At 38.8% G+C, this 19,498-nt stretch overlaps 1 protein-coding gene across 1 annotated transcript in view; it reads left to right on the top strand.

Moving 5' to 3' along the window:
• LOC122738746 (translation initiation factor IF-2) overlaps positions 1 to 19,435 on the top strand; it is a 37,279-nt gene extending 17,844 nt beyond the window's left edge. The window contains exons 5-7 of the mRNA XM_043980676.1: positions 683 to 746; positions 11,310 to 11,400; positions 15,001 to 19,435. Coding sequence (XP_043836611.1) covers positions 683 to 746; positions 11,310 to 11,400; positions 15,001 to 15,103 — 258 coding nt within the window. The 3' untranslated portion in view covers positions 15,104 to 19,435. The remainder of the gene's footprint in view (positions 1 to 682; positions 747 to 11,309; positions 11,401 to 15,000) is intronic.
• Positions 19,436 to 19,498: the final 63 nt, after the last annotated feature.

The following is a 19,498-nucleotide window of genomic DNA, read 5'->3' as shown; positions in this document are numbered from 1 at the left end:
CTGAAAAGTGTTTCAATAAATAGAAAGCAATGAATGGCATTGCCAGATAAAGGAAAATTCAGTACAAGTCCATTAGCTCTGAGCTGGTATCATGCAGTTCATCAGTTATTTATTAGATATTTACTCTGTGCAAGCACTATGTCAAACACTGTGAATACAAAGATGAAAACTCAAAAAAAAAAAAAGAAAAGAAAACTCTATGATTCCCTGATATTAGAGATCTTAAAAATATAGTAAAGGGATAGGACATGTACACCAATAATTATACTATAAGTTAGAATGTGATAAATGCATAGGACAAAACAACCAGAGAGAGACTGGGCAGGAAGGCATCCTTTCTTTTGGGATAATGGAGTGGTACCCAAGCTGCATCTTGAGGTAAAAGAACAGAATTTCACCAGGCTGAGATGAGGAGAAAGGGCCTTCCAGGTGTGAGGGATAGTTTGCTCAATGGTGAGAGATGAGAGGGAAGGACTAGTCATCCATTCTGGTATAACTCTACATCCACCTGGAGTGTGACTTCAGGGTGCTGGTACACCTGGCCAAACCTCTCAATATAACAGTATATGAAGAGAAACAGAGGGAAATAAGTCTGGAAAGAAAAGTTGGAACCACTGATAAAATTACTGTATTCAAGGACAAAATAATAAAACTTCACAAAATGACAATCATCATCTTTCAGGAAAAAGAAGAATTTATTCACTCAAGATTGAAAGCTAGAGGTCTGGGATTGAAAGATGAAACAGGTGAGTTCAACTATCTTTTTTCTATTATAATAAGGGTGTCATTTTAATCATACTAATGTATGGTGTTCCAAAGTTTGCAAAGCCTTTGACAACACATTGGGATCCTCACAGCAATCTTGTTAGGTAGGTGTTGTAGCCATTACTCTAATTTTACTAAGACCACAAGAAGTCAAGTGATGTGCCCAGGGTCCCCCAGATCTTCCTGACTCCAAGTTCAATGCCCTGTCTACTAGGCCAACTTTTAGATAAAAAATACTATTAGGCAACTATTTGTGATTTGCATATTTAGGAGGGTACTTTTAAGATTATGCTCAGGGATACTTTAATATTTTCCTTCCTCCCACTCTCTCAGCTGAGAACCCTGTATAATATTTCACTGAAAAAATTATTTTTGTTTTTTTTGGTGGGGCAATGAGGGTTAAGTGACTTGCCCAGGGTCACACAGCTAGTAAGTGTCAAGTGTCTGAGGCCTGATTTGAACTCGGGTCCTCCTGAATCCAAGGCTAGTGCTTTATCCATTGTGCCACCTAGCTGCCCCTCACTGAAAAAATTTGAGACCATTCACCGTGGGTTCCCTTTTCTCCCCTTTTCCTCATCTCATATCATACATTCTGCCACTATCTCCTCCTTCAGCCCTGTCTCCCAGGAAGAGGTGGCCTATCTCCTTGGCACAGCTAACCCTTCTACCTGCATAAGTGATTTCATTCCCCTTCATCTTCTCCAGCAGATTGCCTCCTCTATTATCTCCACTTTCTTACTTTCCCCCCTCTATCATCCCCACTTTCTCACTCATCTTCAGTCTCTCTCTGTACTGACTTTTTCTCTAATGCCTACAAGCATGCATATGTCTCCCCATTCTTAAAAAACCTCTCACTTCATCTGTCTACCCCTGCTAGCTATAGTTCATCTTTCCTTGCTTTTGTGGCTAAATTTCTTGAAAAAATGATCTACAATTTATGCCTCTACTTCCTTCTTTACAGTCTGGCTTCTAAGTTCAACATTCAACTGAAACTGCTCTCTCCAAAGTTACCAATAATCTCTTTCTTACCAAATCTGTTGCTCTTTCCTCTGTATTCTTCTTTCTTGACTGCTTTCCTGCAGTCTATCAGATGACTATCCGTCATCTCTTTACCCTTGGTACCTTCCTCTCTCCAAGTGTTTGTTACTCTGCTCTTTCCTGGTTCTCCTCCTACCTGTCCCACCACTCCTTAGTTTCCTTTGCTGGACTTTGATACAAGTCATTCATATATAGTGAACTGTATCTCAGTTCCCGAACAGAGGCTTTGTGTAGGGGTCCCTGCTTCAGTTGGGTGATATGAAAAAAAAGAATTATTAACAATGGATTTCTTGGAGGGACTCAGAGATCAGTTTCTCAGTCCTTTCTCTCCCTCCCTCCCACCCCACCGCCAAAGTCCAGTTCTCCTTGATCTGGGACAAACCCAAGGGAACAAAAAAAATGGAGATAGATTCTTTTGTATAGCTCATGAAGGATTAAACCACACATAGATAAAGTACTTTGCCTTGAGCAACTTGAGTGAGGGTCTTTTGCATTCTTTTCCTTGATATCATCTCTTTAGAGTTCATTTTAATATAGACCACCTTCAAATCATTTCAACCAATGGAATTGAATGATGTTAACCAATTAGCTTTTTTTTCCTGTATAAATATTTTACTATTTTCCAGTTATGTGTAGAGATAATTTTCAACATTTGTTGTTATAAAATTTCTAGTTTCAATTTTTTCTTCCTCCCTCCCCAAGACAGCCAGTAATTTGATATAGGTTATATATGTACAATCACATTAATTTTTTTTTTCATTTTGTGGAGCATTGAGGGTTACATGACTTGCCCAGGGTCACACAACTCGTAAGTGTCAAGTGTCTGCGGCTGGATTTGAACTCAGGTCCTCCCGAATCCAAGGCCAGTGCTTTATCCACTGTGCCACCTAGCTGCCCCCTGTACAATCACGTTAAACATATTTCTGCATTAGTCTTCTTATGAGAGAAGAAATCAGAGTAAAAAGGAAAAACTGCAGCAAAGAAAAACAGTAAAAAACAATAGAAATAGTATGGTTTGATCTGCATCTAGATTCCACAGTTCTTTTTTTTTTTTTCTGGATTTGGAGAGCATTTTCCATCATGAGTTTTTTGGAACTATCTTGTACCGTTGTATTGCTGAGAAGAATCAAGTCTATCACAGCTGATCAACACACAGTGTTGTTGATACTTTGTACAATGTTTTACTGGTTCTGCTCATCTCACTCATCATCGCTTCATGCAAGTCCTTCCAGGTTTCTCTGAAATCTGCCTGCTCATTGTTTCTTACAGTACAATAGTATTCCATTAAATTCATATACCACAATTTGTTCAACCATTCCCCAATTGATGGGCAACCCCTCACTTTCCAGTTGCTTGCCACCACAAAAAGAGCAGCTATAAATATTTTTGTATATGTGGGTCCTTTTCCCTTTTTTATGATCTCTTTGGGAAAAAGACCTAATAATGGTATTGCTGGGTCAAAGGGTATGCACAGCTTTATAGTCCTTTGGGCATAATTCCAAATTGCTCTCCAGAATGGTCCAATTAGCTTTGATCAATGTATAATGATTCACCTCTGTCAAAAGAGGATAAAAACCCTTGGAAGACACCATTAGAGCCCTTTTTGGGGGGTTTTAGAGCTCTTCTGGGTCTTCTAGATCTTCTGAGCTCTCTTGAATCTCCTTGAGACCACATGTGGTGTCTCTGGAAGACAGCATGGATCTTTTGGGGCTTTTCTCTTGCTCCAGCTAACTGGCATGCTAAAGCTCTCTCTCTGCTTTCTCTACCACGAGGCCTGAGACCATGAGAAGTCAGGGAGACACCTGGTTAATCCTTTACTGGTATAATAATAAAATTAATAAATGCTTACCCCAAACTGTTGTCTATACCAAAGAGCAATAGTAATTATTTTTTAAAACACAGGGGACTGGGGCAGCTAGGTGGTACAGTGGATAGAGCACTGACCCTGGATTCAGGAGGACCTGAGTTCAAATCCAGCCTCAGACACTTGACACTTACTAGCTGTGTGACCCTGAGCAAGTCACTTAACCCCAATTGCCTCATCAAAAAAACCCCAAAACAAACCAAAAAAAACAACACAGGGGACTGCTCGGGGTCCCCCTGGATCACCTGGATTTTGGTCTCAAGCTCCATCTCCAGGGGCCAGGTCCCCTCTGATCTTTGTTGTTCAGAGCTCTGGATCTTTCAGGCCATTTGGTAGGACAGAGTACTTGGGACTTATCCCTTGCCCTTGGGCTGGCTTGGTCTGAATGCTGCCATGGCTGCACTGGCAGCCAGGGACCACAATGTGGGTTTCCACCCTCCATGGGGCTTTCTCTGGAGAATCCTCTCCTCTTGCTATCTCAGCACACAGAGCCTTGCTTTCTTTAAGTGTCTCTGGGCAATCTCTTCTTTGGCTGGTTTGCCTGTGCTGGAGCTGGTGCTAACTTTGCCACTGGCCTCTTTTCTGTTGCTTATGGGCTACTGGCTGACTTTTTGTGAAGTTCTAGAATAGGAAGCACTGTAATTTCTCATTGGATTTCTTGATCATTATTTGACCTGGTGCAATTTTTAGGTTTTTGTTGGAGTAGGTATGGCCATTTCAACAGTCATCTTGGCTAGAAATCTTTTTTTTTCCCCTTTTGTTTTTTTGTGAGGCAACTGGGGTTAAGTGATTTGCCCAGGGTCACACAGCTAGTAAGTGTCAAGTGTCTGAGGCTGGATTTGAATGCAGGTCCTCCTGAATCCAGGGCCTGTGCTTTTATCCACTGCACCACCCAGCTGCCCCTTGTCTAGAAATCTTACCAAATTAAGCATCCCTTTTCTTCCATATCTCCCTATTTTCTCTAAGATAAATACAAATTGTCTCTTATATAGGACCTTCCAGGTTGTAATTCCAACCTGCCTTTCCAGTCTAATTTTTTTCCAAGGTTATTATGCTTATTGTTCCTACAGTACTGTCATTTCCCCATATACTCCACCCCTCATCCCCTGCCCCCTTGCAGCAAACCAATACAGCACCTTACCTTTTCAGAGCACTGAACTAGATGTGAATAGAGAGATATCAAAGATAGAAAAGTATATGGTTACTTTAATTATTATCTTTAGCACCTTTTGTTTGGCTCTAGACAAGGGATGGGACACTACAATCCAGACCTGCCTCATTTTGCCAAATACAATCAGATTTTATTTTAAAATGTAAAAACCCTTCTTACCTCACCTATTTTTGCTGGCTGAAGGAATTTTATCTGAGAGCCATAGTTTGCCAATTCCAGCTCTAAAGTTATAGTGTAAATTTCCTAAAACTACTCTCCTAGCCTCAGTGTATCTTAATGCTATCCTAATGGAAGGACTTATTATGAATTAGAGATAAAAATACTTCCAGGTCCCTTCCACTTTATTTTATTTTATTTTATTTTTTTGGTGAGGAAATTGAGGTTAAGTGATTTGCCCAGGATCATACTTACTAGCTGGTAAGTGTCAAGTGTCTGAGGCTGGATTTGAACTCAGGTCCTCCTGAATCCAGGGCTGGTGCTTTATCCACTGTGCCACCTAGCTGCACCCCCTTCCACTTTAGAGATGTGTGATAGGATTGGCAACTAGGAAGTCATTTTGATGTGATACACTAACCTTTCCCCTAAGAAATGGCCTAAAACTACCAGTTATTTCTAGTAAAATAAAAACTTTTTAAAAACTACACATATGATGTGTACACAATCTTATGTGTACACAGGATTAAATTTCAGACTAGGATGCCTGAAAGGGAAGAGCCTTTTCTAGTGACTCTATTTTTTCCTAATGGTATTACATTTTTTTTTTCCTTTCTTTTTTTTTTGCAGGGCAATGGGGGTTAAGTGACTTGCCCAGGGTCACACAGCTAGTAAGTGTCAAGTGTCTGAGGCCGGATTTGAACTCAGGTCCTCCTGAATCCAGGGCCGGTGCTTTATCCACTGTGCCACCTAGCCGCCCCCGGTATTGCATTTTTTAAAAAATAGTATTTTCCCCCTAATTACATGTCAAGCACATTTTTAGTGCTAATTTTTTTTGGGGGGGGGGGCAAAGGGGGTAATTGACTTGCCCAGGGTCACACAGCTAGTAAGTGTCAAGTGTCTGAGGCTGGATTTGAACTCAGGTCCTCCTGAATCCAGGGCCGGTGCTTTATCCACTGCGCCATCTAGCTGCCCCCCCCCGTTAATTTTTTTAATAATATTTTTACTTAAAATTTTGAGTTTCCTCTCCCACCTTCCTGAGGCGGTAAGCATGTACAATTATTTAGCATTTATTTATTTATTTAAGCTTTTTGTTGTTTTGTTTGTTTTGTTTTATTCTTATACTTCTTTTTATTTTATTATTTTTCAGTTACATGCAAAGATAGTTTTCAACATTTGTTTTCATAAGATTTTTAGTTCCATATTTTTCTCCCTCCCTCCCCTCTTTTCTCCCTCCCCAAGATAGAAAACAATCTATTAAGGGTTATATATGTACAATTACATTAAATATATTTCTGAATTAGTCATGTTCTGAAAGAAGACAGAACACAAGGGAAAAAACCTCAAAAAAAGAAAAAACAACAACCAAAAAGTAGATGTGCATTCAGAATCCACAGTTCTCTTCTCTGGATGTGGAGAACATTTTCCATCATGAGTTCTTTGGAATTGTCTTGGATCGTTTTAGCATTTTGGTTTTTTGGGGGTTTTTTTGTGAGGCAATTGGGTTTAAGTTGACTTGCCCAAGGTCACACAGCTAGTAAGTGTTAAGTGTCTGAGGCCGGATTTGAACTCAGGGACTCCAGACTCCAGGGCCGGTGCTCTATCCACTGCGCCACCTAGCCGCCCCTTTGTTTTTTTGTTTTTGGTTTTTTTTGTGAGGCAATTGGGGTTAAGTGACTTGCCCAAGGTCACACAGCTAGCATTTATTTTTACAAGGTTTTTTGAGTTCCAAATTTTTCTTCCCCGCCTCTTTCCAAAAATGGTAGGTAATTTGATATAGGTTATACATGTGCCATCATGTCTACCTCCTCCCCTGGTCAGCTCTCTCTTCTGTCAGTTCCCCCTTCCCTGCCTTTTATTTAACCTTTTCCCTTCTACTTTCCTGTTGGGTAAGATAGGTTTCTATATTCAACTGATTGTGCATGTATTATTCCCTATTTGAACCAATACTGGTGAGGGTAAGGTTCAAGCAGTGCCCATCGCCCACCCTCCTATTTTTCCCTCCACTGTAATGTGAAATAATTTACCCCATTCTACCTCTCTCTTCCTTTTGTACCCAGTATACTCCTTTTTCTCATCCCTTAATTATTTTTTTTGTCATTCCTTCAAATTCACCTTATACCCATACCATCTATGTATATTCCTTCTAGTTGTACTATTAGTGGTATGATTTTAAAAAATTACAAGTATCTAAAATTTTTGTACAAACAGAAGCAATGCATCCAAAATTAGAAGGGAGGCAGAAAGCTGGGAAACAATTTTTGTGGCCAGTACTTCTGATAAAGGCCTCATCTCTAAAATATATAGGGAACTAAATCAAATTTATAAGAATCCAAGTCATTCCCCAATTGAAAAATGGTCAAAGGATATGAACAGGCAGTTTTCTGATGAAGAAACCAAAGCTATCTATTCCCATATGAAAAAATGCTCTAAATCTCTAATGATTAGAGAGATGCAAATTAAAACAACTCTTGAGGTACCACCTGACACCTATCAGATTGGCTAAAATGACAAAAAAGGGAAATAATAAATGTTGGCGAAGCTGTGGGAAAATTGGAACACTAATGCATTGTTGGTGGAGCTGTGAACTAATCCAACCATTCTGGAGAGCAATTTGGAATTATGCCCAAAGGGCAATAAAGCTGTGCATACCCTTTGACCCAGCAATACCACTTTTGGGTCTTTTTCCCAAAGAAATCATGGAAAGGGAAAAGGGACCCACATGTACAAAAATATTTATAGCTGCTCTTTACGTGGTGGCAAGGAATTGCAAGTTGAGGGGATGCCCATCAATCGGGAATGGCTGGACAAGTTGTGGTATATGAATACAATGGAATACTATTGTGCTGTAAGAAACGATGAGCAGGAGGAGTTTAGAGAAACCTGGAGGGTCTTGCGTGGGCTGATGATGAGTGAGATGAGCAGAACCAGAAGAACATTGTACACAGTATCATCCACATTGAGTGTTGATCTACTGTGATGGACTATATTCTTCTCACCAATGCAATGGTACAGAAGAGTTCCAGAGAACTCATGATAGAAGAGGATCTCCAAATCCAGGAAGAAAAAAAAAAAAAAGAACTGTGGAGTATAGATGCTGAATGAACCATACTATTTCTTTTGGTTTTGGTGCTGTTGTTTTTTCTATTTTGAGGTTTTTCATCATTGCTCTGATTTTTCTCTTATAACATGACTAATGCAGAAATAGGATTAATGTTATTATGTGTGTATATATAACACCTATATCAGATTACCTGCTGTCTAGGGGAGGGGGAAGGGAGGGAGAAAAATGTGAAATTGGAAAGTTTGTATAAACAAAAGTTGAGAACTATCTTTACATATAATGGGAAAAAAATAAAATACTTTATTAATTAAAAAAAAAATTACAAGTATCCTCTTCCCATGTAGGGATATAAACAGTTCAGCTCCATTAAATCCCTTATGTTTTCTTTTCTCTTTTCCCTTTTTTTGGCTTTTCTTGGGTCTTGATATTGAAGATCAGATTTTTTTTTTCTCCTTATGAAAGCTTGAAATCTTTCTATTTCATTCAATAACCATATTTTTTTTCCTTGAAATATATAATGTAGGTGATTTTTGGTTGTAGTCCTATCTTCTTTGCCTTCCAGAATATCATGTTCCATGACCTCTGATCCTTTAATGTTGCAGCTGCTAAATTCTGTGTTATCCTGATTGTGGCTCACTGATATTTGATTTTTTTCTTTCTGGCCACTTGCAGTATTTTTTCCTTGACCTGATAGATCTGAAATTTGGCTACAATGTTCCTTGGAATTTTAAATTTAGAATCTCTTTCCTGAGGTGATCGGTGGATTCTTTCAATGCCTATTTTGTCCTCTGGTTCCAGGATACCAGGGCAGTTTTCCTTGATAATTTCTTGAAAGATGTTGTCCAGGTCCTCCTTTTGATTCTGGCTTTCAGGTTATCCAATGATTGTGACATCGTCTCTTCTGGATCTGTTTTCCAGATCCCTAGTTTTTTCAGTGACACATTTTACATTTTCTTCTATTTTTTTTTCATTCTTTTGAATTTGCTTGTTTGATTTTTTTTTTAAAGATCTAGTCATTTTAAAATTTCTTTAATTTTTTTGGTGGGGCAATTAGGGTTAAGTGACTTGCCCAGGGTCACACAGCTAGTAAGTGTCAAGTATCTGAGGCTGTATTTGAATTCAGGTCCTCCTGAATCCAGGGCCAGTACTTTATCCACTCTGCCACCTAGCTGCCCCTTGATTGATTTTTTTTTGTGTGTGTGAGGTAGTTGGGGTTAAGTGACTTGCCTAGGGTCACACAGCTAGTAAGTGTTAAGTGTCTGAGGCCAGATTTGAACTCATGTACTCCTGACTCCAAGGCCAGTGCTCTATCCACTGCGCCACCTAGCTGCCCCCTTGATTGATTTTTGATGTTTCATAGAGTCATTAGCTTCCACTTAAACAATTCTAACTTTTGAGGAGTTGTTTTCCATAGTTAATTTTTTTTGTTTGTTTGTTTTTTTGCAGGGCAATGGGGCTTAAGTGACTTGCCCAGGGTCACACAGCTAGTAAGTGCCAAGTGTCTGAGGCCGGATTTGAACTCAGGTCCTCCTGAATCCAGGGCTGGTGCTTTATCCACTGCGCCACCTAGCTGCCCCCATAGTTAATTTTTGTACTTCCTTTTTCATTTGGCCAATTTTTCTTTTTAGGGAGTTGTTTTCTTCAGTGGATTTTAAATCTCATTTTCCATTTGGCCCATTCTACTTTTTAAGCAGTTGTTTTCTTTTTCCAAGCTGTTGACCTTTTTTTCATAATTCTCTTGCATCCCTCATTTGTTTTACCAGTATTTCTTCTTCCTCTCTTATTTGATTATTAAGCTCCTTTTTGAGCTCTTCCATAAGTTCTTTCTGGACTTGAGACCATTTCTCATTTTTTTGGGAGGGGAACATTGCCCATAGGTGTTTTGACATTGTTTTCCTCTTCTGAGCTTGTGTTTTGATCTTCCCTGTCACCATAATAACTTTCTATGGTCAGATTCTTTCTTTCTTTCTTTCTTTTTTGGCTCTTTTTTTTTGGCCTTTGTTCATTCTTTTAAATTTGAGCTTTGCTCCCGGGGTGGAAGGGACACTGTTTCAGGCTTCTTGTGCCAGGGGCTGCAAGCCCTGGCTGTTTACCTGGTGCTGTGCTGATGTTTTCTTGAGGCTTCCAAGGGACTCTTGTGTCTGGTGCTGCACTGAGGGCTTGGGTTGGGGGGTGGCTGCTGCTGCTGGAGGCTGTAGGGGTCTAAGCATCCTAGTGCTGATGTCTGGTATGTGCTGAGGCTGGTGGGATCTTTCTGTGTTTCTTGGGCCTATACTGAAGCACTGGAGGTCTGGCTGATGGAGATTGCCTTGTTTGCCTAGGGCTACACTGAAGCATGTGGAGTTTCTTAGAGCTGGAGTCTACCATTTCTTCTGGCTGTGCTGAGGCACGTAGGGGATCATGGTTTTGGTATTTGCCTGCTTCACCACACTGGGTCTCAGGATCTCCCAATGGTTTGCTGAGGTGGGGCTTGCTGCTGGTTTGCCTGGGATGTTTTCTGTTCTGGACTGCACCCCCATTTTACCAGAGTGAGAAAGACCTTTCCTGCCAATATTCCGAGTCTTTTGGGCTCAAAGATTGTTTCGCCCTGTCTTTTTGCTGTTCCAGGATTTGTTTTGAGATTCTATTTTATTGTTGTTTGGAGGTAAATATGGGAGAGTTATAGCAATTTATTACTTACTCTGCCAAATTGGCTCCCTGAAGTTCTATCCAGTATTACATTTCTTATTTCATATATTTTTTAAAATAATAAACATTTTTACTTATAGTTTTGAGTTCCAATTTTTATCCCTCCTTCCCTCCCTCCCCTCCTTCCTGAGGTGGTAAGCAATCAGCTATGGGTTATGCATGTATGATTATGTAAAAAGTTACCATATCAGTCATTTTTTACAAGAAAACTTGAATTAAAGAAAAAAAATGAAATAAAGTGAGAAAAAGCATGCTCCAGTCTATGTTCCATCAATATCAGTTCTTTCTTTGGAGGTGGATAGAATGCTTCATCAGTAGTCCTTTGGGATTATTTTAGATCATTGTATTGTTGAGAATAGTTGTCACTCACAGTTCTTCATCATTCATATTCTTTTAAAAGTAAAAAAAGTTTATTTTATAGAGATACAAATTAGAAGTTATACATTTTCCTTACAATTCAATAAATGACTTGAAGCAAAACTGAACTCTACACCACAGTTACAATAGCAAAATCTTTTTCTCCCCTAAATCTTTACCATTGTTTTTTGTTCTAAATTAATTTTCAGGTAAAAACATAACACTGAATGCAGAAGAAATGGCTGATTTTTACAAGGAATTCTTAAGTAAAAATTTTCAGAAGCATATGTGCTATAACAGGTAGGTACATTCTTTCTATTCTTTTTTTTTTTTTTTTGGGTGGAGCAATGAGGGTTAAGTGACTTGCCCAGGGTCACACAGCTAGTAACTGTCAAGTGTCTGAGACTGGATTTGAACTCAGGTTCTCCTGAATCCAGGGCCAGTGCTTTATCTACTGCGCCACCTAGCTGCCCCCCATTCTTTTTATTCTAACACAACTAAGGAATACTAAATCCAACTGGTTTATAATTCCATATTCGTTTATAGTAGTAGTCTGTTTAAACTTAATAATCTCACTTTTATAAAAGAGGCATACTGCCAACCTAATTCTCAGAATTTTTAAATGAAACAATCAGTTTAAACATTCTTAATTTAGCCTTCTTCATGGTTTAACAAAAAGATTAAAGATCTGAGAAGTATCAGATAAGAAAGCATCTTTGGGATAGTCCAGCCCAACCTTTTAATTGTATAGATAAGGAAACTGAGGCTCCTATAGGTGAAGGGACTTGGCCAAAGTATCAAAGCCAGGATTTGGCCTGGCGCTTCTGATTTCAAGTGGAAATAACATTTTCTACCACACCAAATTCCTAAAATGTGTTTCTAAATGCTGATTTAGTATTTTGAACTAAATTTGTAGTCAAACAAGTATCTGTTGTACTTAATTTCTGTTTTCATCTTCTAAATTGAACACACAGCAATGTTCTGCATAGGTGACGTGTGTATGAGCCTCCGTGACCTAAAATCTGTCTGGCAAAGGTGCTATGGAATGTAGAGTTGAAAGTAAACAGGGCCAACCTTATGCAAAGTTGTGAAGTGGGTGAAGCCCAGAGCCTTTTCTTCTTTATCTTTTTACCCATTGAGTAACATTTCTTCCCTTTTTAGGGCCTAGTACTTTCCTCCTCTTTCTTCCTATTCTCTAGCAAAATAAGGAAAGTGGTCTTGTGTCTGCAGAAACTGAAAGAACTCACAGGTCACAGCTTGCTTTTGCTCCACGTAGCTTTTCCTGATGGAGATGTAACAGGTGTCTATTAGTTCACATAGTACATAGGAGTGTGAAGCTTTGCTGTTAACCCTTACAAGTCAGTGGTGGAATTCTTTTTGTGAGTTCAAGTCAAACTTCATTAATCATAGCCATTTATATGAACTACATGTAATTATGCCTAATGATGTTTTAATGCAACATGATAATGTATATGAATTTCACTAAATAACTTTGTCTTTTTATTACCATACTAATCCTCATCCATGTGTGCTTAGTCCTTATAGTTTGTTAATAATGTATAGCATTGTCTACTTTTTTTTTTGGTGGGGCAATGAGGGTTTGTTTGGTTTTTTTTGGTTTTTTTGCAGGGCAATGAGGGTTAAGTGACTTGCCCAGGGTCACACAGCTAGTAAGTGTCAAGTGTCTGAGGCCAGATTTGAACTCAGGTCCTCCTGAATCCAGGGCTGGTGTTCTATCCACTGCACCACCTAGCTGCCCCAGCATTGTCTACTTAAAACTTATATACAAGAAATGAGAAGTGTCATTGGCAATAAAGTCTTAGCCACAACTGTATAATTTCACATTTTACATTTGTAAGAACTTCTGATGAAAAGTGATATAGAAGTCAGTCAATGAGTGTCATGTATGATTGACTTATTCTATATAGAGCTAGACAAAATACTTAGGGTCTTCTCATACTGATTTTTCATTAAGGCATTACTTTTCCTTTGTATGGTCATCCATAAATAAATTCACAAATTTTCAGAATCCTACCATGTTAGAACTGACAGGGACCATGGGACACAATGTGTGGAGCCTTAGAGCCCATGTTCTCTGATCCTTTCATTTTATAGAGGAAAAAATTGAAGTCTAGGGAGAGGAAGCTACTTGCCCAGGGTCACATTAGGGAGTGAATGGCAGAGCTCACGTTTCCAGTTTCTTAAGCCCATTCACTTTTCCCTACAACATGTTCCAAAAGTTTACACATCAGTGGTTTAGAATTCAGAGCACATTTTCTCATAGAAATGATGTTACAGGTTGTGGTTAGGTTCCCAGGCCCTCCCCTAAAGTGATAGAAATTGAAATCTTGTTCTCATGTGTGATGGGTGGTTGTATAGTTTTCAGAGTGACTGTGAAAAGGCTTTATGTAATGTGCTGTTTCACATCATCTGCTTGCCATCTCCTTGCTTCATGTCTGAGCCCTTGTTTGTTATTTCCTCCTTCTGTCCCAAGTGCTGATAAAGTACTCTGAGCCTGTTCCAAAACAGAAGTCCTGTGTTCACTCATCAGCTCATTTGGCTGAAAATAATGGCACGACCTGCATACTTATTAGCCTTCTGGCTCCGAGAGGCTTAGCTTTCGGAATATGGGACCCTTGCCTTGAGTTATGGATTGTATCTGAGCATTACCAGTCAAATTGGGAACTGACTATATTAATGATAAATGCAAGTTTCAGCATATTCTTGAGGGTTATTTTAAGTTAAGTAAGACTGTGCATGAACTGCATCAGTAGTATTTGTATTTAGGCAAGATTGCCTTTTGGGGAACTAAAAAAAAATGAAAGAAAAACTCATAAAATTAAGAATCAGTAAATGAAAATAGTGGATTTCCATAATTTTTCTCAGGTCAGCATCAGTGACAAATGAATCTAACCACTTTTCTGGCCATAAGTGGGGAAAAGGAGGTGGAGCCTATCTTTTCTCCTTTGAGCATGAAATGTGCTGCTTCTGTAAATAGGGTGCCAGAATCAGGCATTGTCAGTGCATACAGTGGTGCCCCACCCCCACAGAGCTTGTCCAAGCACTTCATGGCCTATTCAACTTACCCCTTGTCATTCATCTCCAGAGTCTTTTTTCCCCAGAGAAAGCTTTTTAAAGTGTATAGAAAACCCATCGAATTTTTGCATTTTCTCCATAGGCCACAAACCCAAGTCAGGAATGGAGCTTACATCACCAGAATAAGCAAGGATGGGTGGACAAGGGCTTAGCCCTGCTTCAGTTGGAAAGCTGACAAAACTCTCAAGAGAATGACAGACTAGGTCTAATGAAATGAAATTTAATAAAGATAAATTTAAAATCCTGCATTGAGATTTTTAAAAATCAACCGAGTAAGTAGAGGCTGGAGAATCCAGGGCCAGACAGACAATAGTTCATTGGACAAAAGCCTTAGGGTTTATTGTACTGCGGGCTCCATATGATCATTCTCTTCAAGAAACACAAAAAGCTGACGGGTCTCTGCCTCCCAGTAAGAAATGCTGTCTCTGCAGGTAGTCAGCTCCCATTACTGGTGGTGTTCATGGGGAAGCTGGATATTCTTTTAGGGATTCTAGTACAGCTGCTTCCAGCTGTGAGAGTCTGTGATTTCCTGTAATTATTTTTTTCTAAAATATTGTTTTTGAATGTTAGATTATAAAAAGGGCCCCGCTGATGATAAATATCTTCTTTTCCTTCCTACTATTTAATTGTAATAAATACTCACTGTTTTGGGCAGTTTAGGGAAAGGGGAAAATTATTACCAAAGGAGGATAGTAGCCTTGGTTTTTGTGTTGTCTTTTCTCTAATGCTTAGAATATCAATCATAAGTTGCTATTATATGTAATATGTAATGTTCCTTGTTCTTTTTCTTTTGGTGACATCTAGAGACTGGTACAAACGTAATTTTACTATCACCTTGCTCATGGGAAGAGTGGCCCTCGAGAGGATTTGTAGGAAACTCGGATTCAAACAGGTGAAGAATAATTAGAAGCACACCTACGTCAGCCTGCACCAGCTCCAGTGCTGGCCATCAGGTTCAGGCACTGGTCTGACTGGGATATCCTGTTTACCTCAAACTTCATTATATCACATGAAAGTGACTGACAAACTCAACTTATGTGAATGGTTAAAAAACATTTTTTTAAAGAGTAACAAAAAGGCTTTCAGAAATTTTTCCATTGAGGGCCACTTTTGCATTCCCTCCCCACAACCTGAGCAATTAATGTAATTTACATGAACTGGAACAGATTGTGGAAGAGTTATTTCGCAGCAGAGGTGTGGCCCAGAGAACTCACAGGTCTCAGCTTGCTTTAGCTCCACATGCCTTTTTCTGATGGAGATAAGTGACCATAGGTCATTTTAATTCCTGAGTTGGCAGTTTGGGGTCAGCATGTTTTGAGATGAGACCCAGGCTCTATAGTTCATTGTGCCAGATTTGCCCAAAACATACTTTTAAAGTAATTAGGGTTCCTCTTGTCAGGTAATCACTTACAGTGTGAGGTAATTAAGCCATCATAACATTAACTATACACAATCTATAAGTCCACATGCTGATGAGATATTATTTTGGTTGCCAAAGCTTTAGAGAAATGCTTAATACTTATTTTGAAATGAATATCCTTTGAAACAAAGATTTGAAGTGTGACTTCTATAATACTGTAATTAAAAAGTTGCGGAGTTTTTTGTTGTGTGTTGTTTTTGTTTGGGTTTTTTTAACACATGTACAAGAATGTATACTTCCAAATGAAACTGTTACTGTTGTTCAGAATATTTTTGTAACTCCTCTCTAGAGGTTACCTCTTAGTCTCTTGAACATTTTCACTTGTAGCACATCTTCATCCTTGAAGAGTAATTGGAATTTTCAAAACTTTGAGACCTACATCTAGCAAATGAAGTGGGTGATATTGCTGGTTCAGACAGTTTGGGATTCTGAACAAGCTGTGATTCTAAAATAATAAGTGGTTTTCTTCTGTGGCTGGTTAAACTGGCCCTAAGTGTCCCAAAAGAAGTTTCTAGAATTTGCCTTAAAGATCCCTTTCAACTCTGAGCTCCTGTATTTTAAACAAGGGGAAAATGGTAGCCATGAGTGTGCCTCTGTCTAAGGATGACTACTTTGAAAAGTATATAACACACCCAGACATGTAAATTCTGATCTGCCAGTTAAAATAGTCACATTGCTTTAAAATGACACTTTGGGTTAAACCCCCTAGTAAAGACTACAGTCATCAGTGTTCTCATCCTGTAAATCACTCAAAATTGTAAATACGTTGCTGAGGATGTTAACTTTTCTCCAACTATTCTTGTCAACATTTCATTGCACTTGCTATGTATCTTCAGGACTTTTTAAGACCCTCCCATATGTCAGCCAGTATAGAGATAGCAGAGGAATTGAACTTCCCAGATTTTTTAGTAACTGATATCTCAGCATGATTATATTCCTCTGGCCTCTTTTCTTCTATGGCCTAGAAAATAACAAGTGAATTTTAAAAAAATTTTTTATTTCTTTTCTTTTTTTTTTTTTTTTTTGCAGAGGCAATTGGGGTTAAGTGACTTGCCCGGGGTCACACAGTTAGTGTTAAGTGTCTTAGGCTGGATTTGAACTCAGGTCCTCCTGAATCCAGGGCCGGTGCTCTATCCACTGCGCCACCTAGCTGCCCCTACAACAAGTGGATTTTAAGGAAGGAAAGATATTTTGGGGGTAAATGTTAAATGAGAGGTGGACATATAGTCCTTGCTTTAGAGACGCACAGATTTCTTCTCACTGTAGAATTAGTAGTTGTTAAATTCCACTTTACATTAATGTAGGGAGCAGGTGATTAGCAGGTGTAAAGGAATAGAGTGTATAAGAAGGGTAGTGGAAAGGGAGTGTATTTAGATGTGGAAATATGAAAAGACAGATGATCAGATGATTCAAATCTTGAGAGCTTTTAGGACTTTGCATTTTTATTCTCTGCTAAGACCAGGAAACGGTTTCGGGGAGGGAGTTTTTTTGTTTGTTTTACTTGCTTTTCTTTCTTTCTTTTTTTAAATTACAAGTAGTTAAGTATTTATCTTTAGGGAGAGAAAATAAAAATGGTTATTTTCCAAATGTATTTGAGAAATCACATTTTTCTTCAAAAGCTTTGATTCAATTTATAGTCATTAGCGTGTCAGAGCTGGAAGGACCCTGAGAGATCTAGTCCAACTTCCTATTTCATAAATAAGGAAGCTGAAGTCCAAAGAAGAGGACTTGCTCAAGGTCAAGCCATATGTTGGCAGCAGAGCTAGAATAAGACCCAAGTGTCCAGATTCACAAACCAGTACTTTTCTATTTTCTCTCATGTCTTGCTGCTTCCCATTGTGTGTTTTATGTTATCTTAATCCACGCTACATTAAATATTTCAAGGATAGTGGTAGCTAGGTGGTGCAGTGGTTAAAGCACTGGCCCTGGATTCAGGAGGACCTGAGTTCAAATCCCACCTCAGACACTTGAAACTTACTAGCTGTGTGACCCTGGGCAAATAACCCTCATTGCCCCCCCCCAAAAAAAAAATCAAGGAAAAATGTGATTTGGTAGGTGGGTATGTCTTCTAGAAATGAAGTTCACAGTCCTTTTATGCCTTAGTTTGGTATTGGAGAGTTGGTATGGCTAAAAAATTCATTACCAGATAGCCATTTAATCCAACTGCTGTTTGATGAGCCTTTTCAAAACAGCAGAAAAACAGATCTGTTACCTGTTGGTGAAATCGTTCCAGCCTATTAAGACCTGCCAAGGGCTTATGTTCCATGAGCATAGCATTTGAAAAGCCAGGGTCACCTGCATGCCTCAACAAGGCACTTTAATCCATTAAATTTGCTTAATAGCCTGTGATCTCCATGCTGCTGTGACAGCAACATGCATGTTGACCTAGTAAAAGAATCTATTTTATCCTCTTGGCTTAAATCACAGACCAGCACTGACAAGTACTTGACAAGCAGTGCTACCGAATAGGGCTTATTGGTCTTTCAGCATGAACCCCTGGAAAGTAGGGATGAAGAGTTCCAGTATTCTGGAACTGGCTCATTGAAAGTTTTCACATAAACATTGTGTTTCTCTCAAGAAAAAACTGAGTTACAGAACATAAGTTGAAAAATTCAAGACATCTGACTTGAATTCACAAAAGAAAAAAAACGTTTCCAGTTTCATGATAGGTTGAAGCTTAACATCAGGGCCTTTTGAAGCTTGGAGTTAAAGGGTGCTAGTTTGTTTTGCAGGGCAGTGAGGGTTAAGTGACTTGCCCAGGGTCACACAGTTAGTGTCAAGTGTCTGAGACCAAGGGTGCTAGTTTTAAAAAATATCATACTCCTTGACTATCTTGTCCAGGTGTTCTGGAGCTTTATTGAGCAGAGAACTCCTTGCAGATCTGTTCTTTCACCTTTAAAATTTGGCCTAACTGGGGGCAGCTAGGTGGCGCAATGGATAGAGCACTGGCCCTGAATTCAGGAGGACCTGAGTTCAAATCCAGCCTCAGACACTTGACACTTACTAGCTGTGTGACCCTGGGCAAGTCACTTAATCCCCATTGCCTCACCAAAAAAAAAAAAAAAAATTGGCCTAACCTCTGCAGAATTTGCATGCCTTTGTCACCAGACTGAGAGTTAGGGACATTCTAATTCTGGCTCTGACTCTTCATCTCTCTGTGACCTTGGCAAAGTCACTTCTTTCTAGACCTCAGGTTTCTCTTCTGTAAAGGATCTATATTCCAACATACATCTCCCAATATCTTTTTCATTTTGTAGAGGGTTTGTTGGCAGGATGCTTTTAGCAATCCTGAATACATAAATAATGATTACTTGAAATCAATCGATCAGATCATCTTTTTTAAAATAATGGTTATGTCTTAATGCCAGACGTTGATTCTTTAGTGTCAACTCTGTTTATTGCTAGAGGTATAAATGTGCTGATGGATTTGATAGGAAGCGAGGAAGTACTCTGGCTTTGATCTTTTCCTGAATTATAAATATTTGAGCTAAGTAATCATTTTAATGTTACCTGATATCACAGATAAACAGAAGCAAATAATTTCAAGGTCATTTTGAATGGACTCTAATGTCTATATGTTCACAAAAAAAATTTTATCTTTTTAAAAAAATCTTCCACTCAATTTTCTGTAGCATCGTAAATAACCATCTTCAGATTTTAGGCCTTAACTTTGGTTGTAACAGTACTTGAATTTTTAAATATTTGTTTGTGGTTATAAATGTTATTTTCCGTTTCGGCTTTACCCACACATTTCCATTTGATAGAAATGATTTGTTATCTGGGTTTTTAAAAAATTAAATAAAAATTCTGTATTTCCTGTTTGGGTTTTTTGGTGATTTTTATAAATATTCATTTCACTTTCATGACAACAAGCAAATGCAG

The sequence above is a fragment of the Dromiciops gliroides genome, chromosome 2 (assembly GCF_019393635.1).
Source record: "Dromiciops gliroides isolate mDroGli1 chromosome 2, mDroGli1.pri, whole genome shotgun sequence".
Classification (NCBI taxonomy): Eukaryota; Metazoa; Chordata; class Mammalia; order Microbiotheria; family Microbiotheriidae; genus Dromiciops; species Dromiciops gliroides.
The sequence above is the reverse complement of the archived record's forward strand: the minus strand, read 5'-3'. Positions and strand labels throughout refer to the sequence as shown.